The sequence below is a fragment of the Phyllostomus hastatus genome, unplaced genomic scaffold (genome assembly GCF_019186645.2).
Source record: "Phyllostomus hastatus isolate PE091 unplaced genomic scaffold, TTU_PhHast_1.1 phas_scaffold_1066, whole genome shotgun sequence".
NCBI classification, from domain to species: Eukaryota; Metazoa; Chordata; class Mammalia; order Chiroptera; family Phyllostomidae; genus Phyllostomus; species Phyllostomus hastatus.
The window spans coordinates 12,077,197-12,103,710 of NW_025334004.1; the positions used below are offsets into that span (position 1 = coordinate 12,077,197).

At 40.3% G+C, this 26,514-nt stretch overlaps 1 protein-coding gene across 2 annotated transcripts in view; it reads left to right on the forward strand.

Moving 5' to 3' along the window:
• The first annotated feature begins 17,329 nt into the window (after positions 1 to 17,329).
• CNNM1 (cyclin and CBS domain divalent metal cation transport mediator 1) overlaps positions 17,330 to 26,514 on the forward strand; it is a 48,829-nt gene continuing 39,644 nt past the window's right edge. For both annotated transcript variants that reach the window (XM_045854691.1, XM_045854693.1), the window contains exon 1: positions 17,330 to 18,908. In XM_045854691.1, the coding sequence (XP_045710647.1) occupies positions 17,345 to 18,908 (1,564 nt within the window). In that variant the 5' untranslated portion in view covers positions 17,330 to 17,344. The remainder of the gene's footprint in view (positions 18,909 to 26,514) is intronic.

Consider the following 26,514-nt stretch of genomic DNA (forward strand, 5'->3'; position numbering starts at 1 on the left):
TAAAAATAAAACCTTAAATAATTTCTTTTTAAGAAAGTTCTATTTCCCTTGAACAATTTAATATTTGATAACTTATCTTTGTCATCTTGGTACTGAGTCATATAACATATATACAATCAAAAAGTACTTAAGCCCTGGCTAGTGTGGCTCAGTGGACTGGGTGTTGCCTTGTGAACCAAAGGGTCACCGGATCGATTCCCAGTCAGGGCACATGCCTGGGTTGGAGGCCAGGACCCCAGTAGCAACCACAAATTGATGTTTCTCTCGTTCTCTTTCTCCCTCCCTTCCCCTCTCTCTAAAAATAAATAAGTAAAATCTTTTTTAAAAAGTACTTTACAACCATGATTCTTTCATTCCCTTCACAATTTGAGGCCTATCAAGAAACTGAGGAATAAAAAGCATATATGACACTCAAAAAACAGCTAAATGGCAGAAGTAGGCCCTTCCTTATCAATAATTACTTTAAATATAAAGAAATTAAGCTCTTCAATTAGAAGACAGAGATTGGCAGAATGGATTTAAAAAACACAACCCATCTATTAATACATATTGTCTATTACAGATTCACTTTAAATATAGACACAAAAGGTTGAAAGTAAAAGGATAAAAAACTAGATTCCACACAAACAGTAACCAAAAGAGAGCAGGAGTGGCTGGCTATACTAATAAACAAAATAGACTTTAAATTTAAAAAACAGATTACAAGAAGGATATTATATATTAACGAAAGGTTTGATACAAGAAATCACAATTTTAATGACAGACCATCAAAATATATAAAGCAAAAAATGACAGTACTGAAGGGAAAAATAGACAGTTCCATAATAATACAGTTTACCCTTGAATACCACAGGTTTCAACTACACAGGTCCTCTTATACTTAGATTTTTTTTTCAATAAATGCCTATACTGTTTTCGATCAGCAGCTGGAAGTCTGCAGATGTAGAGGGCCAACTCTATGCATTGATCTATGCTATTTTGTGTAGGAGACTTGCACATCCATGGTTTTGCTATCTGTGGGGCATCCTGGAACCATCCCCCATGGATTCCAGGAGTTAAGTTTTGGGGGAGTCAGATTTTCAACTTCAGAGAATCAGAACCCCTAACCCCTATCTTGTTCGAGGATCGACTACAGTTGAACACTTCAATATCCCACTCACAATAATGTATAGATAAACAAATAGAAGATAAAGAAATAGAGGACTGAAATAACACAATAATCCAATTACATCTAATAGAGATATACAAGATAACTATCATCATATACATTCTTCTCAAGCACCACACATGGGACATTCTCCAGGACAGACCATATGTTATGCTTCAAATTAAGTCTCAATGGATTTAAAAATATAAATGTTATTCAAAGTGTCTTCTCTGACCACAACACGGTCAAGTTAGACATCAAAACATAAAGAAAACTGGAAAATTCAGAAAATTTTGGAAATTAAACATCACATTTTTAAACAATCAATAGATCAAAAATCACAACAGAAGATAGATAATACTTAGATACAAATAAAAATGCAAACAACATACAAAACTTATGGGGCACAGAAAAATCTGTGCTAAGAGGGAAATTTATAGTTATAAATGCTTATATTTTAAAAAGAAAGATCTCAAATCAACAACCTAACTTCACAACTTAAGGAACTAGAAAAAAGAACTAACCCACAGTTGATCAAAGGAAGGAAATTATAATAATTAGGGCAAAAATAACTGAAATAGAGAATAGAAAACAGAGAAAAATCAATGAAACAAAAATTGATTCTTTGAAAAGATCATCAAAATTGACTAATCTTTAGCTAGATGGACTAAGGAAAAAAAGAGACCAATTACTAAAATCAGAAATGAAAGTGGGGACATAACTACTGACTCTACAGAAATAAAAACGATTATAAAAGAGTATTATGAACAACTGTATGCCAAAAAGCTAGATAACCTAGATAAAATGGGCAAATTCCTAGAAACACAAAACCTACCAGTCATACAGAGAAATAGGCAATCTGTATACACCTATAACTAATAAGGAAATTAAATCAGTAATCAAAAATTTCCCCAAAAGTATAAGCCCTGAACCTGATGGCTTCACTGGTGAATTCTACAAAACATTTAAAGAAGAACTAATACCAATCATTCCTAAACTAATTTTTCCAAAAAATAAAGAGGACAGAATACTTCCTAACTCATTCTATGAGAACAAAGCCAGAAGAATGCACCACAAGAAAACTACAGACCAATAACCCTTATAAACATCAATGTAAAACACATCTTCAACAAAATACTATTAAACAGAATTCAGCAACATATTAAAAGGATTATACACCATTACCACGTGGGATTCATTCCTGGAATGAACAGCACTATCCTTCCCTGGCTGGTGTGTCTGAGTGGATTGAGCATCAGCCTGCAAACCAAAGGGTTGCAGGTTCAATTCCCAGTCAGGGCACATGCCTGGGTGGCAGACCAGGTCTCCAGTAGGGGCGCATGAGAGGCAAACACACATTGATGTTTCTCCCTCTTTCTCCCTCCCTTCCCCGTCTCTAAAAATAAATAAAATCTTTTTTCAAAAAAGAAAGAAAATCCCATTCTAAAATTCATATGGAATTTCAAGAGACCTGAATAGCCAAAACAACCTTGATAAAAAAAAAACTCGGAGAACTCACATTTCCTGATTTCAAATCCCACTACAAAACTACAGAATCAAAACAGTGTTGTATTGGCATACAGACAGACATATAGACCAGTGGAAAAGAATACAGAGCCCAGGAAAAAAGCCTCAAATATATGATCAAATGATTTTTGACAAGGGTTTCTCAATCATTCAATGGTGAGAGGACAGTCTTTTCAACAAACGGTCTTTAGAAAACTGAATATCCACACGCACAAGAATGAAGTTGAACCCTAATCTAACACCATCTATGAAAATTAACTAAAGATGAATCAAGGACCCTGGCTGGGTGGCTCAGTTGGTTGGAGCCTCCTCCCATACACCAAAAAGGTTGTGGGTTCAATCCCCAATGGGGGCACACAGGAGGCAACCAATTAATGTTTCTTGATGTCTGTCTGTCTACCTCTCTCTCTTCAACAAACATATCCTTGGACTTTAAAAAAATTCTTCTAAATTAATTTGTCACTACAATTAGTATTAGTACCCAATTGAGCAAAACAGTAAAAACATAATAAAATTTATATAGATATATAAGAAAATTTTTATTGGAACCATATCTCTTAGTGAGATGAATGTGACTTTTATGAATCTAAGCATTTACTGAAAGTTATTAGTCAATGTACACAACCAATTCCTTTATTTTTAAATATAAACTCTGAGAAAGTTTGTTTTACATAAATATGTAAATAGGAATAGTAAACATTTTGTTATGGCAAAATCATATTTTTTTTTACCTCCTCCGGTGTTATATGCCAAAAATCCCACAGTGATTTATTATTAAAAATTACTTTTAATTATCAATTAACAACTACATTAGGTCCTCCTTCAATTTTGTTGGAAGGAAGAACTGGAAACCACCTACATTGGAATATTATTTGGAGCCCAGTGATTTGGGTCATTCACTTTCCAAGCAGCAGGACCAAGTTTCCTTCCATGTACCATAGTAAAATTAGGAATGGATAAGAAATACGCAAAGGAAACAATTCTACTGAACTATAATTATCAAAATATTTTTTAAATTACTGATATAGTATTAACTGTTTCAATGTTAGTGCATTGAATAAAAGATCAGGTAGTGAGTTAAGCAGTGCATATTTTCACAGTACTAAGCAAAAATATTTCTAAATACCACAATGTAAATGTCAACATCATGATTTCTATGTTCACAAAGGTGATTTCCACTGATGACATAGTCACACGAACTGCTAATATTTCTCTGGTTTACAATTCCTTTCATAATTGACGAAGACGCAAACACTTGACTTAGATGTTAGACAAAACATAGACGTGATATCCTTTCCATTCTAGTTCTCGGGCCACAGGAATGCTAGAGTGAAGAACTCCTGGTTTAATGGCAGGAAAGGGGGCATAGATGAGGAGACAACTAAGGGGAAGAATGAAAAAGTGAGGAGTGAAGAAAGCAAGGAAGTTGATAGGAGGAATGGAATGAAGGCAAGGAAGAAATAAATTTACCTAAATCTCTGGACTAAGGCTAAGCAATAAGCTCGGAGGTCCACTGCCAGCTATCTCTAAGGTGATTTACATTAATATTTTATAACTAGGTTTTTCAATGGGGCCCTACGCACTCATCTCTTCCTCCGTTCCTAAAGGGTCGCCCAGTTGCAGCAACTTAAAAGTCCAAATACCACCAGTATTTTCCGAGGTCTTCCAGAACAGTACAAACCTGATCCCTGCAGGGCCATACTCCAAATCTTGTGTTCTCAGCTCCCACCCCCTTAACTAGCTGGGAGTTACCCGCCCCCCCATTAGTCACGACACTGTCGTCAAAAGGGGGCGGCGCTCACCTCACCTGTCCCTGGCCCGCGATTTCTTCTTCAGCCCGCAGGGCTGGTGGGCCTCCTCTGTCCGCTGACCCTGGGGCTCTTCACCACTGCAGGCTGGAGAAAAACAATCCCCTCCTGGGTCCTATTTTTTTTTTTTTTTCTTCAGAAGTCGAGCTTTCCTGTGCTTCGGGAGGCCGGTTTTCCCTTTAACTCCCTGTTCCCCGCCTGGCCCCGGGTCACCACTCCCAACAATGACCACCCGGCTCAGACCAGCTCTTTTCGGCTAGCGGAGATGTTTCCTCTCGGAACCCCTCAGGAGAAGAACGTTCTTCCACACGGCGCATCGGTTCCAGTCTGGCGTGCTGGGACCTATGTAAAACACGAGTGCACAGGTGTCGGAACACGTGCTGAAAAGTCACTGAACCTTCGACGACCAAAGCAAAGTTCCTGGACCAAAGCAAAGTTCCTGAACTTTCGAGGACCTCCTGGAAGTTCTCCCAGAGGAACGTTCTGGGGCGCGCGGAGGCCCCGCGATACTTCGGGTGGCTTTGAAGCATCGCGATGTTACCAGCTGTGCGAAGACTTCTGGCTGAGAGGCCTTCCCCGGGCCTCCAGACGCCCTTCGAGGGAAGGTGTGGCCCAAACCAGCCAAAAAAAAAAAAAAACCAGAACGAAAAAAAACAAAAACACAGATATACCCACAAAGATGTGTGATTCAGGGGACTATCCCTGAGAGCAAAGCAGCTCCAGCTTCCACCTGTCCCAGACCGCCTTTTCCCTGTCTCTGTCACTCCTGAGCGTAAGGGCTGCCTTTGAGTTCTCTCTAGATTGTGTGTTTTGAGTGGCCCCCACAACAGATCCAAACGACAAAACTACAATAGTATTCTCCTCCCAGACCCCACTGTAAAGTTTCTAAAAACTTACAGAATAGAAGAAAACCCTATTAAGGAGTTTTAAATCTTCCATTCGTTTATGCAGCAAATATGTTCCTGGTGCTTACTTTTGTAGAAGGCACTGGGGATTAATGGTGCAAAAGATAATCGCAGCCGCTAAAATCAGAGTCCAATTTTTTTCAAGGAGGTAAACTGGCAGTTATAATGAATAAGTTACATGTCCGAGGAAGGAAAAGAATTTATAGGAATGTGCTTCAGGGGCTTCTGACCTAGACTTGGGAAATTTCTAAAACTTAGAGGAACTTCCCAGTTGAGCTCTGCAGGGGGTGGTTTTCCAAGCCAAGAGAGTGGTCAGAGAAAATTCCAGGCAGAGGCAATAGCTTGTAGCAAAACCTAAAGACAAGGCAAAGCATGGTTTATGGGAGATAATGAAAGAAATTCAGCATAGCTGACTGCTGAACAATGCAGGAAAGCAATTAAGAATATTGACTCTGAAAGTTGATTATCTGGGTTGAAATCCCAGCTCTACCACTTATCACCATTGAGAAACAAAGTGGTGGAATACAGAGAGAAGGCAGCTCATGAAGGACTTTGATAAGCCATGTTAAGGGTTCGATACGTTATCCTAAAAGCAACAGAGGCCCATTGGAAGCAAGTGATTGATGTAATCAGATTTGTTTTATAAATATTGACCTCTTCCCAAACAAAAGCTGAGGGAATTCACCACTAGACCTTTCTTACAAGAATGGCTAAAGAGAGTTCTTCAAGCTGAAACAAAAGGACACTAACTGGTAACCAGAAAACATAAAAATTTAAAATTCATTGGTAAAGGTATATATACACTCAACTTTGCAAAACTGTAATCCTGTAAACATGATATATGAATCACTTTGAGGTCTAGCATAAAGGCCAAAAGACAAAAGAGTTAAAAATAGCTATAGCTAAATATTCTTTTAATGGGTTCAGTGTAAAACGGTGTAAATTTTGACATCAGCAACATAAAACATTGGGGGGTGACAAGTAAAAATGTAGAGGTTTTTTATGCAATTGAAGTTCCAGCTTTAAATAGACTGTTTAAGATGTTTTGTGAAAGCCTCATAGTAACCACCTATAATAGATACACTATAGATAAAGAGAAAAGAAAGCATACTACTACAAAAAATCATTAATTCACAAGGCAAGACAACAAGGAACAAAAGAACTACAAAACAAATAGAAAACAGTTGGCAAAATAGCAGTAGTATGTCCTTATCCGGTAATAATAATTCTAAATGTAAATAGGTTAAATTCTTCAATCAAAAAGCAGAGAGGCTGTCCTGGCTGGTGTAGCTCAGTGGATTGAGCGCCACTCTGTGAACCAAAGGGGTGCCTGTTGGATTCCGAGTCAGGACACATGCCTGGGTTGCAGGCCAGGTCCGGCCCCCAATAGGGGGCACTAGGGAGGCAACCACCCATAGATGTTTCCCTCTCTTTCTCCTTCCCTTCCCCTCTTTCTAAAAATAAATAAAATAGTTTTTTTTAAAGACAGAGAGGCTGAATGGATTAAAAATTTAAATTAAAAAAAAAAAACAAGACCCAACTATATGCTACCTATAGGAGACTCACTTTGGTGTAAGGACAATCATAGGCTGAAAGTGAAAAAAAGAAAAACATATATCACGCAAGCAGAAACCAAAGAGAGGAGGGGTAGCTATACTTGTATCAGGCAAAAACTGAAACAAGAGACAAAGAAAGTCATTATATAATGATAAAAGGGTCAATTCACCATGAGATATAACAATTGTAAATATATATGTACCCACCATCATACTAACTAAATATATTATGTAATTAATTATTAACAGATTTAAAGGCAGAAACAGACAGCAATACAATAATAGCCAAAACCTATAGAATATACAATACCAAGAATGAACCCAAATATAACTATGGACTTCGTGTGATTATGATGTGTCAATATAGGTTCATGCACTGTAACAAATGTAATAGTCTGGTGGGGACATAGATGATGGAGAAGTCTATGCATATGTGACTCAGGGGTAAGATGAAAACTCTCTGTACCTTCATCTCAATTTTGCTGTGAACCTAAAACTACTCTAAAAAAATAAAGTCGATTTTAAAAAATGAAATTTTAACCAAAATCAATCTCTGCTGTAAAGCAAGAGAAACAAAATAAGGCTGGAGTCAGGGAAAATACAGTTGAAGAAGCCAATGCCATCACAAATGAATCAATGAAATCCCTTATGGATATGTTTTCATCCCTACTAATAAAATAGTTAATTTCAACATATCATTCCATGCTTGCTCAAAACATTTTAGTTTTGACAAGATGCTCAGAAATTTGTCTTGCTTGGTTCCAGACAATCTGCAAACTAAGAAAATGTCCCTGTTTGTTCCTCCATCCAAATACATCTTTCTGATTTTATAACACTGGGTTGTCACTGACTCCAACATCCTTGGTATCACAGGTTCACAGAGACTGAGTCACTTGGCTGCCCAATACAAAAAGGCCTTAGACACACTTTGGTTAGCCTGTTTGGCCTAGCTGAACAGGTATTTCTCAATTTTCTCTGGAAATTATAGGGTTATATAGATCTTGTTTCCACCCATGATAAATAAGTTCATGCCAAGGCATATGTCCCCAATTCCTCTTATACCAACCCAATACCCTGCTTCCTTAGTGGTCCAAGAAACAAGTCCTTGTTTTACTTCCTCTTAGCTTCCTTTGCCTCTCCCAAGACTATATTACAAAAAGCTCAAATCTTGTTCCACCATGTTTTACCTCCTGTTTTTGTTCCTGTCCCAAATTGTCTATTTTCATCATTATCACTGAAAGAATGACTCAAGATCACACATTTTCAAATATGGAGGCAAGTCTCCAACTAGACTTTCTCATAACAGCACATAACTATCCAAGTAATTAATTAATCCACTGCCAATTCTCCAGGCAGATGAACACCAGGCAGCTAGGAAGCCCTGAGTGCTAACTTTAACTCTTCTGTTAACTTCTCAGATCCTGGACAAGTCACACTGGTAAGATTTAAATCCTGGCACCACCACCTACCTACTTGCTGTTTAATGTTGGGCAAGTTAACTTAGCCTCTTTGTATTTTGGTTTCCCCATTTGTAAGGTGTAGATAATCAGAGTCCTATCTAATAAGGTTGTTGTGAGGATTAAATGAATCGATACATGTAAAACACTGAACAGAATCAATAATATGGTAAGAACCCGATATGTGTTAGCTATTACTTCATGAAAGGCACTGCAACAATAGAAGTGAATGAGATAGAAAACATCTCACTGGATTCCCCCCTTGTTCTCCTGGATTTTACATTCTAAAAGGGGAGAAAGATAATGCACAAATAACCAAGTTAATTACAGATTGTGATAATACTATAAACAAGATGATGGGGTGGGAATGGAGACTCTAGATAACACGTTTACGTGAGGAAGAAAGATAAGAAGGAATCAATAATGCAAGGAGCTAGAGAAATAAACAGCAAATGCTAAGACTATGAGGCTGGAAGAGTTTGGAGAGTCTAGAAATAGGGAGAAGGCTGGTGTGGCTGAAGATTGGTAAACTCAAGGGAGAGTGGTAGAAGCCAAGATTTAGGCAAAGGCTTAACAATGTGGGCCCTGTTAAAAGGCTAAATTTATTCTAAATACCAAGGGGATTCATTGAGGGATTTTAATCAGGAGAATAATAACAGATCTATGTTTTAAGAGGACCCATGCTAGACATCTGTGAAATGCACAGCCCAAGGGCAACCTGCCCAGCTAACAAAATTTTAACACTACCCAGAAACTTAAAGGTCATCAAAATTCATCTACACAGTCCCTTCCAGCTCCAACAATCAGTGGTTCTATGCTGAAATTGAAAGAAGAGAACTTTGACTTCTTTGATTTCTCAATAACATAATCAAAGCACGTAGGTTCATTATTCCTCTTTCCTTCTGTGCCTTTGGTTTTAAATGGTTGAGCTGTGTCAAATAAATGCTTTTAATTGTTCTTGTTTCTTGCCTCCAAATTCCCAACTGCTAATCAATAATTTTCCACTAATGAAGTGTCCAAAACTAAAAACAGCATCCCAGGTGCTATCTTACTAGCACCAAACAGAAAAAGCCATTACCTTCTTGCTTTGTGACAAGAGGCCAGTGTCATACTTTTCTAATCTATATTATGTAACAGACATATATCTAATTTGCCATTTAGCATCACCTTGGGCCTCTTATAGCCATTACTATTTTCCAGGTGTTTTCCACCCCATGAAAAATTTTCTTTTCAATTATTTTTCCCCAGATGCCTCTACTTGAATTTTTTCCAAGTTGAGTGTCATTCTCTTTGCCATATTGCTTATGTTTTATATAATTTCTTTGCCTCTCCTGGTGTTTGCTGAGTATCTTCTTTTGGGGTCATCTGCAACTTTCATTAACATGTTTGTGGACAAGATGTAACTGGAAGGGAATTGTTGAGCGATGCATCTTCTGTTCCTTTATTAGATAGGAGCTGGTTCTAGAAGTGGAGAAGGAACCCCTTTATTAAAAGTAGAAATCAGCCCTGGCTGCTGTGGCTCAGTGGACTGAACGCTGACCTATGAACTGAAAGATTACCAGTTTGATTCTTAGTCAGGGCACATACCTGGGTTGCAGGCCAGGTCCCCAGTTGAGGGCATGTAACAGGCAACTGATCAATGTATCTTTCACACATTGATATCTTTCTCCCTCTCTTTTTCCCTCCCTTCCCCTCTCTCTAAAAATAAATAAATACAATATTTTAAAAAATTAGAAGTCACCTCTGCTCTTATACACACACATACACATGTGCACATATGCACATATACATACTTTTAAATGTTCTCAAATCTCTAAACTTCTCTTTAAAAAAAACTCCTTGCTGCAACATAGAAAAAATCTATATCAGAGGTCCCTAACATTAAGATCACAAATGTGATGTCACTGGGGTTCCCATGAACCCCTTTAATTGTATTCACAACATATTCCCATTATCATGTCCTTGAGTACATGTGCAGTTTTCTAGGGGAAAAGCCCATAGCTTTTATTAGAAATTCCCAGGAATGGGTAAATCCAAAAGGACTCACTGGACATGGACAAGTGTGTTGATTGAGGTGCAAGAGGAGGATATAGGGGGCTAAATGGTAATGGGAAAAAAATACAATAAGAAGAAGAAGAAGAAGAAGAAGAAGAAGAAGAAGAAGAAGAAGAAGAAGAAGAAGAAGAAGAAGAAGAAAGAACCACTCTTTGATATCATTGTTTCTTAAAAAGTGAATCAATAGCCAATTGTATTGGAATCACAGGGGATGCTTTTTTAAATGCAGATTCTTGGGTCCTGTTCCAGACACATTGAATCAAAATAGAGCTAGGATCATGTATTTTTAATTAAATGTAAATTATTTTTGAATAGGAAATGTATGTTAGTTGTATACAATTTAAGATTGTATACAACTTTTTTTAAGATTTTATTTATTTTTTAAGATTTTTTAAATATTTTATTTATTTATTTTTAGAGAAGGAAGGGAGGGAGAAAGAGAGAGAGAGAGAAACATCAATGTGCGGTTGCTGGGGGCTGTGGCCTGCAACACAGGCATGTGCCCTGACTGGGAATCGAAGCTGCGACACTTTGGTTCGCAGCCCGCACTCAATCCACTGAGCTACGCCAGCCAGGGCTACAATTTAAATTTTTTATGGATTGATTTCAGAGAGAGAAAGGGAGAGAGGGGAAAAAAAAACATTGATTTGCTATTCTACTTATTTACACAATCATTGGTTGATTCTTGTATGTGCCCTGATCAGGGATTGACCCCACAACCTTAGGGTAACAGGACTATGCTCTAACCAACTGAGCTACCCAGGTAGGCTGCTTGTATAAAATTTAAAAGATCAAAAGGGGAAAGTTTCTCTCCTATCCCTGTTTCCCAGCTACCAGTTTCTCTTCAGAGAGGTGACCACCATTACCAGTTTTCTGTGCATTGTTTTGGGATATGTTAAAGAAAACTCAAACCTCCCAGGTGATTTTTATGCATAATAAAATTTGAAAGTCATTGCTTTATAAAGAAAAAAATGAATATTTGCCTGCATTAATGACTATCTTAACCAGATTGACTTTCCCTTGCCCTTCTGAGAACCGATTATCCTGACAAACAACACTCAAGGCAATCATATATGAATAAATTTGAAATTTTCCCATCTCCTCTTGGTAAAGAAAACATCTCCAGTAGTTTTAATCATTTGGCTGGAAGTTACCACCTCTGTTTCCAGCACTTTGTGACCCAGTCTGGTACTTCACACTGGATTCAGGTATTTAATAAACCAATTAGCTGGTGATCACAGTGGGATTGACCTTCTGACTGCCTAGATGCTGGGGATTAATGATTACCAAAGAAAATTCTTGACCTTTTTTTTTTTGGTAGTGGGGAGGAGAACCACCCTGCCATAGGCAGGAGCTTCACTTATTAGCTGATAGAAATGCCTAGATCTCAGAAATGTTGTGCACACAACCAATGGTTTCTTGCAGACATTAACAAGTTCAGACTACCTCACTCCTGCATTACTGGGAAGTTCCACTTCCATGCTTCTGTCTGAGTATGGCCCAAGGCCTCAAGCAGAGTAAAGTGTGGGTTAGTGTTTTCAGATATGAAGCATGGTTGAATATATGTCACATAAAAGAAATGTATTTTAGATGCCAACCCAAAACTTTAGCCCCATTCCACTCAATTTCATACCTGAAAGGCTAACAAATAATGAATGAAGAGATGCTCAAAGTTGTTAGGAATCAGAGACATTAAAATGTTTAAAATGAGACAGCACATCATGCTCATCAGCTTAGCCAAATTTGGAAAGAGAAAAATACTAATAGCAGGCTAGAATATGGGAAAACAGGAAACTCCAGGCACTACTGGTGGAGAGTATTCTGGCTGTACCAAATGAAATTAAGTATATGTATACACTGTGACCCAAGAGTCCCACAGTGGGCACATCCCAGAGGAATCCTCCATAGGTCCAGTGGGGAATGGTAAAGAATTTCACTGTGGTTTTGGGATAGCGAGAAGTTGATGGCAATCTAAGTGTCCAGCTCTAAGGGAATAAGTGAAAATAACTTTTCACTGTGGAAAACCATCCAGCCTTTATAATAGAAACATCAACCTAAGCATACATTCAGTAACATAGACAGATTTTTATAAACATAATGTTGAGTGAAAATGTACAAGTTCATTAGAGCAAGTTCTAATGTGAAACAGAACAAGTTCTATAGCACATTTTATGAAAGTTAAAAGCACATACATAGACAGGAAGTATATCAGTGGTTGCTAAAGGCTGGGGCAGGGAATGAAACAAGCTTTCTTTTGGGGTTGATAAACATATTGTGGAAGTAGATAGTAATGATGGCTACACAAATTTTTAATGCAATAAAAACCACTGATTACATAGTTCAAAGGGTGAAATTTAAGGGTGTGAATCATATCTCAACAAAAGAAAAGCACACACATACCAATCCTGTTTATTTTACAAGGATACTTAGATATAAAAGAACATATAAAAATATTGGAGTGGCTGCCTGAACGGAGAGAGGATGGGATTAGGGATTAGGATAGGGATGAAGGCTTTTCATAGCCCAGAATTGAGGAAGATAATTAGCTCAATCCTCTGTGCCTGTGGTAAAACCAACAAAAAAACAGTAACAATACAAGGGAAGGAGAGGGAAAAATGTTTATAGTTTTAATAAAGGAAAATAATTACACTACTGTATGAGGAGTGAAAGGAAACAAAATGCTACAACTTTAAAAATGTTAGAAGCGCAACTATGTAGAACCATGCACATAAATGGGAAAAAGCATGACAGACAGCTGTAGTGCAGTGTAGTGCAGTGTTTCTGCCACTGGTTGTATTATCTTGGCCACCACGGTACTTAATCTCCCTGTATCTTAGTTTCCTCAATTCAAATGGAAATGATAATAATAACACCTACTTCCAAAGGTGCTTATGAGAATTATAATGAGTTAATTTATGCCTGATGATAGCAAATCTTATATAAGGGTTACCTGATATCCATATTTTTCTAACTTTTTGAATTGTAGGCTCTGGATTCAGACCGTCTATCCAATCAGGGTCCATTGTCCATTAATGGTGTGACTTTCACAAAACTACCCAGTTAGAGACTCAGTTTTCTCATCTGTTGTGAGGATTAAAGGAGATAATGTATTTGGCACATAATAAGCAGTCAAATGTTTACGTATTATGTTATTAGGAATATTATTAATACATTGTCATTGTTTTAAAACTAGTGTAAAAAGAGTAGAAAGTACAAAGTGTGACATTTATCATGTTCTTCCTAATGTATATAATTCTTCTATATTCATTAAACTTCATTTTGTGCTATAATCCTCCCAAACCTTCCTCTTTAGATGCATTGCACTTTGAACATCTCCTTCACAAGAGTAATTAATTAATTAGGTAGGTAGCAATTTCTAGTTCATCTCCGTCATCCTCAGTAGAATCTAGGCTCCATGAAGTCAAGGAATGTATCTGTTTATGCCCAATATCTAGCACAGAGCCTGGTATTTTGTTGACTAACAAATATTTGTTTAATCAATGAACAAGTAATGAGAAAAACATTTTAACATATACATTCTGAAAGAGCATAGTCATGAGATTAGAGGCAAGTATCTCATGTCCTCATCTGTCTGGGAAATGAGAAGTTGCTCATTTTGTAAGCTAGGAAGACAGTCAACATTTGGATTCTGGGAGCTCTTTTGGCAGCCCTTCCTTGCTGCCTGAACCTGTCTCAGGAATCCTTTCAGCTGTAGCAGAGTACTGGAAACCGAGTACTTTTCCAGAACTTCCTGTTCAGTAAAGGAAAAAGTACTCAGTCTCTCTAAATCATCTTCACCCAGTGTACCTTAGCCCATACCCACTGACTCATGAAAGGGCAGAGACCTTAAAACTGTCTTTCATGTCATAGACAAGCAGATGAGCCCAGGGTCATAAGTAGATTGACTTTCCAAAACCTAACACGTGCTGATAAAAGAACTGGCACAACTAGAAATAGAATCATTCTCACAGTTCTCTCTCTCTCAATATTGTACATATATATATATAATGGTATCATTCATTAAAAACTATCTTTATGAAAGCATCTTCATTACATTAAGGAAAATGCTCTTGATACATTAAGTGACAAAAGCAGAATAGAACTGTACATGTAACATGTATGAAAAATAAATATAAAATATCCAAATATAGGTGTATTGATATTTCTGTTATCTATGTAGAAAATTAAAAAGTGTGCCATAATATTAACAGTGTTTATTTCAGGTTGGTGGGGTTATAGTCTCATTTTCCCTATGCTATTCTACATTAAAAGTTTATCTTCAATGAGCATATAATTCTTTATACTTAGAAATTTGGGCTTTAAATTCCTGATCTAATATTTTTTAATGGTTTTATTTTGATAGTGGTTAGCATTGTGTGGTGAGGTAGCACCAACCTCGTATCCAACAACATTTTACCAATCATTTAATCTAATCTGTAAAATGGGCATAATTATATCTACTTCACAGGGCTATTGTGTGAATGAAATAATAAATATGAAATTCCTTTGTAACACTCAAGCTTGATAAAGCTGTCAGGTGTTATTATAATGATGATAAAGTCCTGTGGCCTAAAAGAGGTGGGAGAACCCTTAGGATAATGTGTCCTTATGCTGAGAAGCTTTAGGTTGAGAGAGGAGAGAGATCTAAGTATCAAGAGAAAAGTGAGAGCTTTTTTCCCCCAACACTTATGGGAAAGAATCACATGCCTGACCCCACCTCTCCCTCTCCCCTATACAACCAATAAATGCCTCAATGTTCCCACTTCAAATTAAATAATCCATCTATCTCTTTAACAGCCCATGCCAGAGGCAGCTTGTTGTGGACAGGATCTAGTGTATTTTAAGGCAATGGCAAGTTTGTTTCACATTCCCTGTAGAGTGAAAAGGAAGCCTGTGTAGGAATGTACCCAGCAGCCTAGTAAGGACTGTCTAGTACCAAACCAGAAAGGGGCTATTTCCACTCTGGGTGATTAGATTTCATTATGGGGGAAAAAAAAAAAGATAACTTTTAACTGGGACCATTTGTATTCAGCTTTATCCTCTGCGAGGCTTTTTAAATCAACAGCTTTGGGGTCTCAAACATTCAATGGAAAATGAGATTTCACACAAAACAAGAATTTTTTTATTTAGTAAAAGGGACCAAAGGTAATATGCCAAACTAATGTTACTTTTATATTTGAAAAAAAGTAATACAGACCTATGGTGAATTTGCCCAAGAGAAATGAAAAATGTATGCTTACACAAAAACCTGCACATGAACATTTATAGCTGCTTTACTCATAATTGCCCCAAACTGGAAATAACTCAAGTATTCTTTAACTGGTAAATAGATAAACTGTGATACATCCATATAATGGGATACTACCCAGCCATAAAAAGGCATGAACTCTCAATAAACACAACGACACGGATAACTCTCAAATGCATTATGCTAAGGGAAACCAGATCCAAAAAGCTACATATTGTATTATCCCAACCCACGACATTCTGGAAAAGGAAAACTACAGGGGAGAGCCACTCGGTAGGTGCCAGAGGATGGGATGAAGAGAGGGCTGACTGCAAGGAGACAATGAAAGGGAACATTGGGGGATGGCGGCACTGTTTTTTTTTTTTTTATGATGGTTACATGAATATGCACCTGTGAAAACTTACAGAATAGTAAGCAGAAAAGTGAATTTTACTACATAAAATTTAAAAATAAATGCATAAGTTAAAAATAAAGTAACAGGCCTATGATAAATTCAAATACAGGAATTCAGTAAAAAGTCTCCCTTTCAGATCTTTGTGGTGATAGAATAAATATTGATAGTTCTGTATTTTGATTGCAGTGATGGTTATATAAATCTACACGTGTGATAAAATGACATGGAACTATACACACAATATGTCAATATCAATTTCCTGCTTTTGTTATTGTGCTGTAGTTAAGATATAACCATTGGGAGAAATTGGGTAAAGGGTAACGGATCTTTGTACTATCTTTGCAACTTCATCCTGTGCACTTGCGCATGTGTATTTTAAATATCTCTCAAACAAGCTTCCAGACTCTAGTCCTGCTCCCCACTCCCCAAAGGTGAACACTATTGCAAATTTCTTTCATATCCTCTGCCTATTAATCCTATTATCTTATATATGTATATATGTACCTATAAATTTATACATAAATACTTTTAACACAAACAGTAGCATATCAAACGCATTATTCTGCACCTTGCCATTTCTCGACTAATTTACTTTAGAGATTTTTTCCATGCCACAAACACAAGGATCAATGACTTTCTTTTTCCCTGCTGCATAGTATTCCATCACACAGAGGTACCATGAGTTATTTCAACAGTTTCTTATTGATGGTCATTCAAGTCTTAACAAGGAATTGAATTTAAGTAATTTAGAAAATTTTAAACATGAAAGATCAGTTGGTGTTGACACCAAACACAAAGTTTTCAGATTCAAGACTTGCCTCCAGAATACCTTTTGACCAGAAGGGGGAACGCTAGCAGCCGGAGAAGCAAAACGATGGGAAATTTCTCCAGCCAATAGGGAAGAAGAGGGACTGTTGGAGAATTACTGCCGGGTAGGAGTTCGATGAGGAGCGCCCTACGGCTTAAGCAGGGGGCTGTGCTCCAAGCCAAGCTTTCTCCAGGCTGTAACTCAGATAAACCGAAGTGCGGAAGAGTCATGCACAGTGTATTGTTGGGTGGCCATCTCCAGTCCCCTGCGGGGAACCCCGTTCCCAGGCATGCTATAAACCCCCACCGCCTCTGGCCCACGCGCGCAGGGGGTGTACACGTGGTGACCTGCCTGGGGCCAGTTCCCGGCTCTGGCTCCTCCTCCCTCCAGTTCTCGCTCTGCTTTCTGCAGTATCACGTGCAGCCGCGCCGGGTGCAGGATGGCGGCAGCGGCAGCTGCGGTGGGTGTCAGACTCCGGGACTGCTGCAGCCGGGGCGCTGTGCTCCTGCTCTTCTTCTCCCTATCCCCTCGTCCCCCCGCTGCCGCTGCCTGGCTGCTGGGCCTTAGGCCCGAGGACACCGCTGGAGGCCGCGTGTCCCTGGAGGGGGGCACCCTACGCGCGGCAGAAGGCACCAGTTTCCTCCTGCGCGTCTATTTCCAACCCGGGCCCTCGGCGCCCGTGGCGCGGGTGCCCGCACCCACCCTTTCCCCGGGGGAGAATGACACCGGAGACTGGGCTCCGCGGCTTGTGTTTATCGAGGAGCCCCCGGGCGGGAGCGGCTTGGCGCCCAGCGCTGTGCCCACGCGTCCGCCGGGGCCTCAGCGTTGCCGCGAGCAGAGCGACTGGGCGTCGGACGTGGAGGTCCTGGGGCCCCTGCGCCCCGGAGGCGTGGCCGGCTCGGCTCTGGTCCAGGTGCGGGTGCGGGAGCTGCGCAAGGGCGAGGCAGAGCGGGGCGGTGCGGGTGGTGGCGGGAAGCTCTTCTCGCTGTGCGCCTGGGACGGACGCTCCTGGCACCACCACGGCGCCGCGGGCGGCTTCCTGCTGCGCGTCCGCCCGCGGATGTACGGCCTGGGCGCCGGCCTGCTGCCCCCCGCGTGGCTGCGGGCGCTCGGGGCACTCCTGCTGCTCGCCTTGTCTGCCCTGTTCAGCGGCTTGCGCCTGAGCCTGCTCTCGCTGGACCCCGTGGAGTTACGGGTGCTGCGGAACAGCGGTTCGGCCGCCGAGCAGGAGCAGGCACGCCGCGTGCAGGCGGTGCGCGGCAGGGGAACCCATCTGCTCTGCACGCTGCTCCTGGGCCAAGCCGGAGCCAACGCGGCCCTGGCCGGCTGGTTGTATACCTCGCTGCCGCCGGGCGTCGGGGATCAAGGGGAAGACTACGGCGAGGCGGGGATTCATTTCCCGTGGCTGCCGGCGCTCGTGTGTACCGGTGCCGTGTTCCTGGGCGCGGAGATCTGCCCCTATTCGGTATGTTCGCGGCACGGGCTGGCCATCGCCTCACACAGCGTGTGCCTGACCCGACTCCTGATGGCGGCCGCTTTCCCCGTATGTTACCCGTTGGGCCGCTTGCTAGACTGGGCCCTGCGCCAGGAGATCAGTACTTTCTACACAAGGGAAAAGCTGCTGGAAACTCTGCGGGCCGCGGACCCCTACAACGACCTGGTGAAGGAGGAGCTCAATATCATCCAGGGCGCCCTGGAGCTTCGCACCAAAGTGGTGGAGGAGGTGCTAACCCCCCTCGGAGATTGCTTCATGCTACGCTCGGATGCCGTGCTGGACTTCGCCACTGTCTCTGAGATCCTGCGCAGTGGCTACACTCGTATCCCCGTGTACGAAGGCGACCAGCGGCACAACATTGTGGACATTCTGTTTGTCAAGGACTTGGCCTTCGTGGACCCTGACGACTGCACTCCACTCCTCACCGTCACCCGCTTCTACAACCGGCCCCTGCACTGCGTCTTCAACGACACTCGGCTGGACACCGTGCTGGAGGAGTTTAAGAAGGGTGAGCAGTGGTCTACCTCCTTCCTCCACTCCTACCCCCTGCAAAAGTATTACCCTTTCGTAAACTTGTGGGGCTTCAGGTACCCAAAGCAATTCTCCTTTGGTACCAAAAACTCAAGATAGACCCTATCTCATGATTCCCTGGCTCTTTTTATTTCACTTTTCCCTACGTTCATTTCAGTTGACTGAGCTTCAAGCTTCGTCCCCTTGACTTAGCTCACAAGGTGCCCTATACTTCTTACTCATTTCATTCCAGTTTTGTTTTTTTTCCCCAGCCTACCAATTGCCAGTATTGTGCAGGATGGACTTTGGAGAGAGTCCTTGACTTTGGAGAGGGTCCTTGGAGGTCATGGCATATAGCTCCTCAACCATTATAGGAAGAACCTCTACAGGTTTCCATAACAAGCAGCCTTTGTTTTATTAAACTCCCAGGGCTGGAAGCTCACTATTTCCAGTGCAGGCTCACTCCACTGCTGGACAGCTCCAGCTGCTGACAATGGCTTTCTCACATGGAGTAGGAATTTATTTCTCCCAGGCTTCTCTCCGGGTCCTAGTTATGCGTTTTGAATGACACAGAGTAAGCCCCAAACACCTTAGACATTCTTCCTCTGCCTATTTAATTTTTCATCAGCTCTTCACTCCATACATCAAATACCTAATTTGGAGAGTAAGAGTTGACTAAGGCAGTGAGGTCCTGATATTTCTGGGAACTGTAGTCCTATGAGGTAGGCTAGATCTGTGCCTAAGGAAACGGTCTGGTAAAGAGAACCACTAGACAACTTACATATTCACCGGAAAAGAAAACTTGTGTGATTCTTTCCAGAGCAGTCGCTATGCCCCCTTGATGTCATGCTTACAACATTACATGTTATAATGCTCATTACGTGTCTGGGGTTTGTCTTTGGAAACTAACTTCTAGGGTTGAGTACAATTCACTCCAGAAACATCAGCCTGGGCACTCTGGTCAGTCCTCTTGGCATTCCACAGTTTGGTCCCCCTGCTTAACCGGAGTTGACCCAGAAGGACTCTTGGTTGTCTTTGAACATTAAATCCACCTTCCAGGGTCACCGTTGAGAGTGTTCAGAGGACTATCTCACAGACTCTGAAAGCAATTCCAGAAATGATTTGTGAATGGTGACATGGTTAGAAAAAGGGAAGGACCTTCCAGAATGATTGTTTTGAAGGAGGCACCCATCTATACATATGAGTTGGCTTGTTTATTACAAACGAAGCTAAACAAAAAATAATAATTCCTTGACTTTAGAATCGGGTGTCTAATGTAGCTTCTCTGGAATCTCATTTGACTGTGTGCTTTTTTCTTTTATTTATCAAAAATTAAATCCCATTGCCTTATCATCATAGGTAACCTTTAGTTCTTTGCATGCAGAGAAATATCTGGGGTTTTCCTTCTGCTACCAAGGGGGGAAAAAGTCAAAATGCTTCTTTCAGTCTCAGATTTGGAGAGAGAATAGCCCTAGACTGTGTTGGTATTATGAGAAGGGGAGGAAATGTATATAGATTGCAGCTATTTTAGCTCACTTTGACAGCTGTCTCACCTTCTGTCTGTCTCCCCGCTATAACTCATTCCCACCACATTCTGAGGTTCATCTATCCACTCTTCAATTATTCTTCCATTTTGTGTACCTCACAGAAGAGATTCTTGAATCTGGGCATGAAAGCTGTGAAAATCTGTATAGTTTGTTAAGAGTGCTGTAACAAAATAACACACACTGGGTGGCTTAAACAACAGAAATTTATTTTCTCACTGTTCTGGGAGCTGGCAGTCTTATGATCAAGGTGTCAGCAGGATTGGGGGGTTCCCTCTGAGGCCTCTCTGCTTGGCTTGCAGATGGTCGCCTTCTCGCTGTGTTCTTATCCCCGGAGTCTCTCTCCATATGTTCCAGTCTCATCTTTTCATAAGGACGTGAGGCACATTGGATTAGGACCCATCTTATCAGCCTCATTTTAATTTAACCACCTCTTATATGTGATATTTAAGACATTTAAGATAGTCCTGTGAGAAGACATTTTTGATGAAACTTCTATGAAGTCATTGACTCATTCATTTAGTATTTATTGAGCATCTACATAGTGTGAGGCAACAGGGGAGACAGTAAGACTGTCCTCAGCAACTTAACAGTCTACAAGGTCCTACAGTGTTAGAAAGAGTCAGTCTTCGGAAGCAGGAATTCTGTCTTACAAACCTGTGTATCCCCAGTGCCTTGTATAGTGCCTTGCACAGAGCAAGCTACTCAAAAATGTTGATAGTGATCTGAAATGAGTCCCGCTGCAGAATTTCTAAATCTGGTCTGAAAAAAGGCTTGTTAGGGCTCTAGTAATTAGTTTGCAGTTAAGTAGATCGTGAAAGAGAAGCAGGCCATTACGGTGAACACCACACCAAGGAAGATACTTCCACGTCCCTTCGGAGCCTTGCTTCTCCCTCAGAGTGTGGTTCATCAACCAGCAGCATGGGCCTCACCTGGGAGCTTTAAGAAGGGCAGAATTTCATGCCCCACTCTAAATCCACGGAATAAAAGTCTGCATGTTACCAAGCCCCCAAGTGACTCACGTGTGCATTACCGTCTGAGAAGCATTGCCTTTGGAGAACCCTTACTCACAGTGGTTGGTAGATTTACTTAGGATAGAATAAATACAAGGAATAATTATCACAGTTGGTGTCCTGTGACTCTAAGCTGTATAATACCATGGTCATTTCTGGCCGTTATGTTTGCACCATAGTTAGGAGAGAAAAGCTGAGTTGGACTACTTTTTTTTTTCACCTTTAAAATAACCTTTTAAGTAAGTCATAAAAGCCCTTCCATTTCCCTCACTTCTTGGCATCTCTAGTTAGTTCACTACCTACACAAACCCCTTAGGAGGTAGGAGAGGCAAATGATAATATTTTAATAGGAGCAACAGTTACCATTAATTGAGGGACCACTCCGCCAAGCCCTTTACATACTCAGAACAACCCTCCAGGGTAGATATTATTAACTCCGTTTCACGGATGAAGAAACTAAAGCGCAGATCAATTTCATGACTTCCTCATTTTTGCATAGCTAATAACTGACCTAATTGTAATTTGAAGTAGGTCCATAAAACCCCAAAGTCTATTCTGTGTCACACTACCCTAGTCTTACTCCCCCTCCCATCTCAGAACCCCTGCCACCTACAGGGTGGTCTTTTCACCTCTGACTTGCTGCTGCCCATGGCTGATTCACCTCTAGGTTCTGCAGGTCAGAAATGTCGGTTTTATAATGATAATAATTGCTAACATGCATATTGCACTTTACAAAACATTTCTACCTACCTTTGTTCTCTGATCTTAGCTCTGTGGTTCCAAGTGAGAACCCTAAAACTGCCTATGATCATCACTCAGCTAGTATATTCCAAGGCCCATATTCAAATACAGTTTGTGTGACTCCAAAGCTCTTGTCCATATGGGATTTTACTTCTGTACTTGTGATAATCCCCAGGCCTTTAGGAGAAAAGGAAACCTGTCAAAGGAAACCTGTCTTTCTAGCTGGCATGTAGCTTTACAAAAGGAAACAATATTTCTCCCCAATGGACTATGAACTTCTTGACAGCAGAGAATGAATCTTATGTACTTCGTATTCTCAGGATAAGCACAGTGACCACCTTGGCTAGGGGATGAATAGACCTTTATTGAATAACTGATTTTAAATAGTTAACTTCCATATTTCTCTGTTGAGTGAGGTAAACCCTGAGTTCAGAAAAATAAATGTTGTTTATTCCATTTACCATATCCAATCTCTCCTCTTCTTGCTGGGTGCTTTACCCCAATTACTGGCCCCGCTGCCCCTCTAGTCTTCCAGGCTAAAAACCCTTCCTTCACCACCACCTTCATCTTAGTCTGCTCTAGCTGCCATAACAAATCGCCATACACTGGGGGCTTAACAACAGAAATTTATTTTTTCACAATTCTGTAGGCTAGAAGTCCAAGATCAAGGTTCCAGCTGATTTGCTTTCTGGTATAAGCCTTCTCCTGGCTTGCAGAAGGCCACCTTCTCACTAGTCCTCACATGACTTTTCCTGGGTGTGTGCATGGAGAGAGGAAGAGGTGGGGAGAGAGATAGGTGGGGAGAGAGGGGGAGGGAGGGAAAAGGAAAGAGACAGACAGACAGACACTCTGGTTTCTCCTCCTCCTCTTATAAGGACATCTAACTGTTTGATTAGGGCCCCACACTTAGGGTCTCATTTAACCTTAGAGGTTGCAGTGGGGCTTAGGACTTGAACATACAAATTTGAGGAAGGGCAACATGTGACTTACAGACATTTAGTCCATAACAATCACCAAAGTGTGCAAATAACATGGCTAATACTGCATCCAAAATATTTGTTGTATCTATACTCAATTCAGTCCATTATTTCTTTCACTTAGGTTAGGCAGAGTGGAAAACACTACCAGTATGGTCCCCATCTGCATGGAACTTTTATTCTTATGCAAGAGACAGAAATTAAACAAGTGGGATAGTGATTTAAGGGCATAAGCTTTTGTACCAGACTGTCCACATTGCATCCTAGCCTTGGACATTTATTTAAATGTTTGTCTGTTGTGTTAATGAGGATAACAATAGTATTTACTTACAGGGTAGTTTGAAATAGTAAGATAATATTGCATTATAATGCTTACTTAGTAACTTTTATTTAATTAATGCTAAATAAATGTTAGCTGTGATTAAATATAAACAAATCTACTACTCATTTGTGCAGATGCCTCCTAAGAAATTTTGCTTCTTCCAAATTTTGCCTCCCTCAAATTTGCCCTCTCCACCACCGCTAAAATAATCTCTGGTGATGTCATCCCCTGCTTTAAACGCTTCTGCACGCTCCACCGCCTTCAATGAAGTCTAAGCTGTGTCCCCCCTCACCCCTTCTGCTCCCTGCCCACCCTCTGGCCTAATCACTCACCACTTCCTGCCTCAGCTCAGAAGGTGCTCCAGCAACATTCAAGCTATGGTCCCTCTGTGCTGTTTCTTGCCTTCGTCCCTTTACTCATGCTCTACTCTGTGTCAGGAATATGCATTGCTCGACTGACCCCTGCTCCAGTTCCTCCTTTAACACTCGGGGTACAAGCTACCTCCTCTGTGAAGCTTCTCGTGTTAACCCCAGTTTGGGCCACCTTAATTGTTCTCTATCTCCATTGTTAAACTAATAGGCTCTATCATCTGTATTTGTTTATTTGTGTTGCCAACATATATATATAATAACAGCTGGATGGCAAAGACTGTCTTATCTGTCTGTATCTGTAGCATACTAACAGTGAATATGACACATAGTGAGTTTTTGATAAATTTTTGTTGAATAAATGATGAAAGACTTAAACTTTAATATAATAGAGCTCCAGAGCTCTAGTAAATGAGTCATTAATTATCTCCAGCCCCGTCATTTGGGACCATGCAGCAGGACAAAATCAAATTTTAAATGTTAGAAGACAAGTGCCACATGCATTGTTTCTTTGCCTCTTTAGCCACATCTATTTATTATAACAATTATCTAGCCCTTTTCATGTTCAAAGCAGTGTACTAAGAGTTGGGTGTATGAGATACAGTCCCTGCTCCCAAAGAGTCTACAGCCTAATGGGAGAAGAGTAGTCCACTTTGTAAAGCAAGAAGGCAGGCTGGACTCACCTTCCACCCCACACCTTGAACCTCAGTGCAATTCACAAGCCACATTTTAGCATATAAGTATATGGATAAGACAAGCCTGTATGTAAATTACTAAAACAAAAGTGCTATAATAGAAATATTAAGATGCACTGAGAACATGAAGAGAATAACTATGGTTAGGTTGTTTGCTTTTCTAAAAATCTGTATTGAAGTTTATGTTTCTACACTGCATATTTATTATAAAAAATGAAAAATATAGGATAGTAGAAAAAGTAGAAACAACCTGAAGATAATTATCCTATTGTCCTGGAATAATAACTCAATATTTTTGTCATGCTAAAAATATATTGCGTCCTGACTAGTGTGGCTCAGTTGGTTGGCGTTATCATGCAAGGTGAAAGGCTGCTGGTTCAATTCCTGGTTAGTGCACATACCTAGGTTCAGGGTTTGTCCCCCATTGGGGAGTGCGTTAGAGGCAACCAGTCGATGTTTCTCTCTCATATCAATATTTCTTTCCCTTTCTCCCTTCCTTACCTTCTCTTTAAAAAATAAAAAATTAAACCTTTTAAAAAATATATTGTACATAATAGCAGCCTTAATCAAGTTCTTTAAAAGAAGATAAAAGGAAAATGGTCTTACCTTTTTCTACAAATCAAATATCTCATTCTAATTTCAAGAATGGTTTTTATATGATGTTATTATTTTTATGATAGTCTTGGGGTTGAGTTCTATAATTTAAAAAGACTAATTTACAAAATGGAGCCCTAGAGATTTATTGAACTTAATTTCTAAAGTTTACTACTCTTTTGTTGGATTGTTTTTAGAAGAAACCATTGTGGTATAGACAACAGGGAGAAGGCATAAAGCTTTGTTTTGAAGTCTTAAGACCTCCAGGCACACCAGCTCTGGTATGTAACTCAGTGAAACAATTCAGCTCTGCTGGGTTAGTAGCACCATCTTCCCAAACAAAAAGCAGCATAACCCACTTACAGTTGGGTCACTCTATCTGTAGAGTAGCATAGCCACGTACAATTATGTAAGGTGGCCTATTGCCGTTTTCACATTCAGTCTTTGCTCATTCATTTGGGCCAGGCACTGGGGTAGGCTCTGAGGATGCATCCATGAACGAGAGAAACATTGAGCAGCCATCGTGGAGCTGAAAGGCAGCACCTCAGTCTTTGGTCCTACTGCACGTGCTCTGTTGCCAAACGTCCGTCGGAACAACCAGTAAGCGCTCAGTAACATTTTCACTGAGGAATAATCTGGTGGAAAGTTGGTGCTTGGCTTTATCACTCCAGGTTCTTGCATGAGCTGTTTTATCGGGAAGAGTAATTGTCTCTTGCTTAATTCTTTTAAAAGCTGCCAAAAGTTGAGTGCTGCATTTGTTGTCTTCCGTAAAAGAAAGTAAAAAATTATTTTCACACAAAGTTATAGTTCACTGGTATAACTAGATGTAATGTGCTTTAAAATGTGTTAAATGTTGCTAAGTAATAATTAATAATATTTAGAATGAAATGCTTACCTTCTAAACAGTAATTAGAGCAAACAGTAAACAAAGCCTAGTCCATCATGTACAGGGAGGAAGAAAAAAGGAAACAAGAAAAAGTAAAAATAATTAATTACCCAAGGTGCTAAAATTGTTAGTTTATATTTCTTTAAATTTTTCATTTTTTTAAAGATTTTGTTTATTTATTTTTAGAGAGATGGGAAGGGAGGAAGAGAGGAAGAGAAACATCAATGTGTGATTGCCTCTTGCATGCCCCTACTGGAGATCTGGCTGCAACCCAGACATGTGCCCTAACTGGGAATCGAACCAGCGACCCTTTGGTTCACAGGCCACCAGCCAGGGCTCATTATAATTGTTGTAATATTGATCCGCAATCATTTTTTTCTCATCCTGGCAAAAGAAATAGCTGGTAACAATAGAATCTAAGCAGGAAGGAACATTGAAAAACCTGAGAGAAAATCTAATTCACA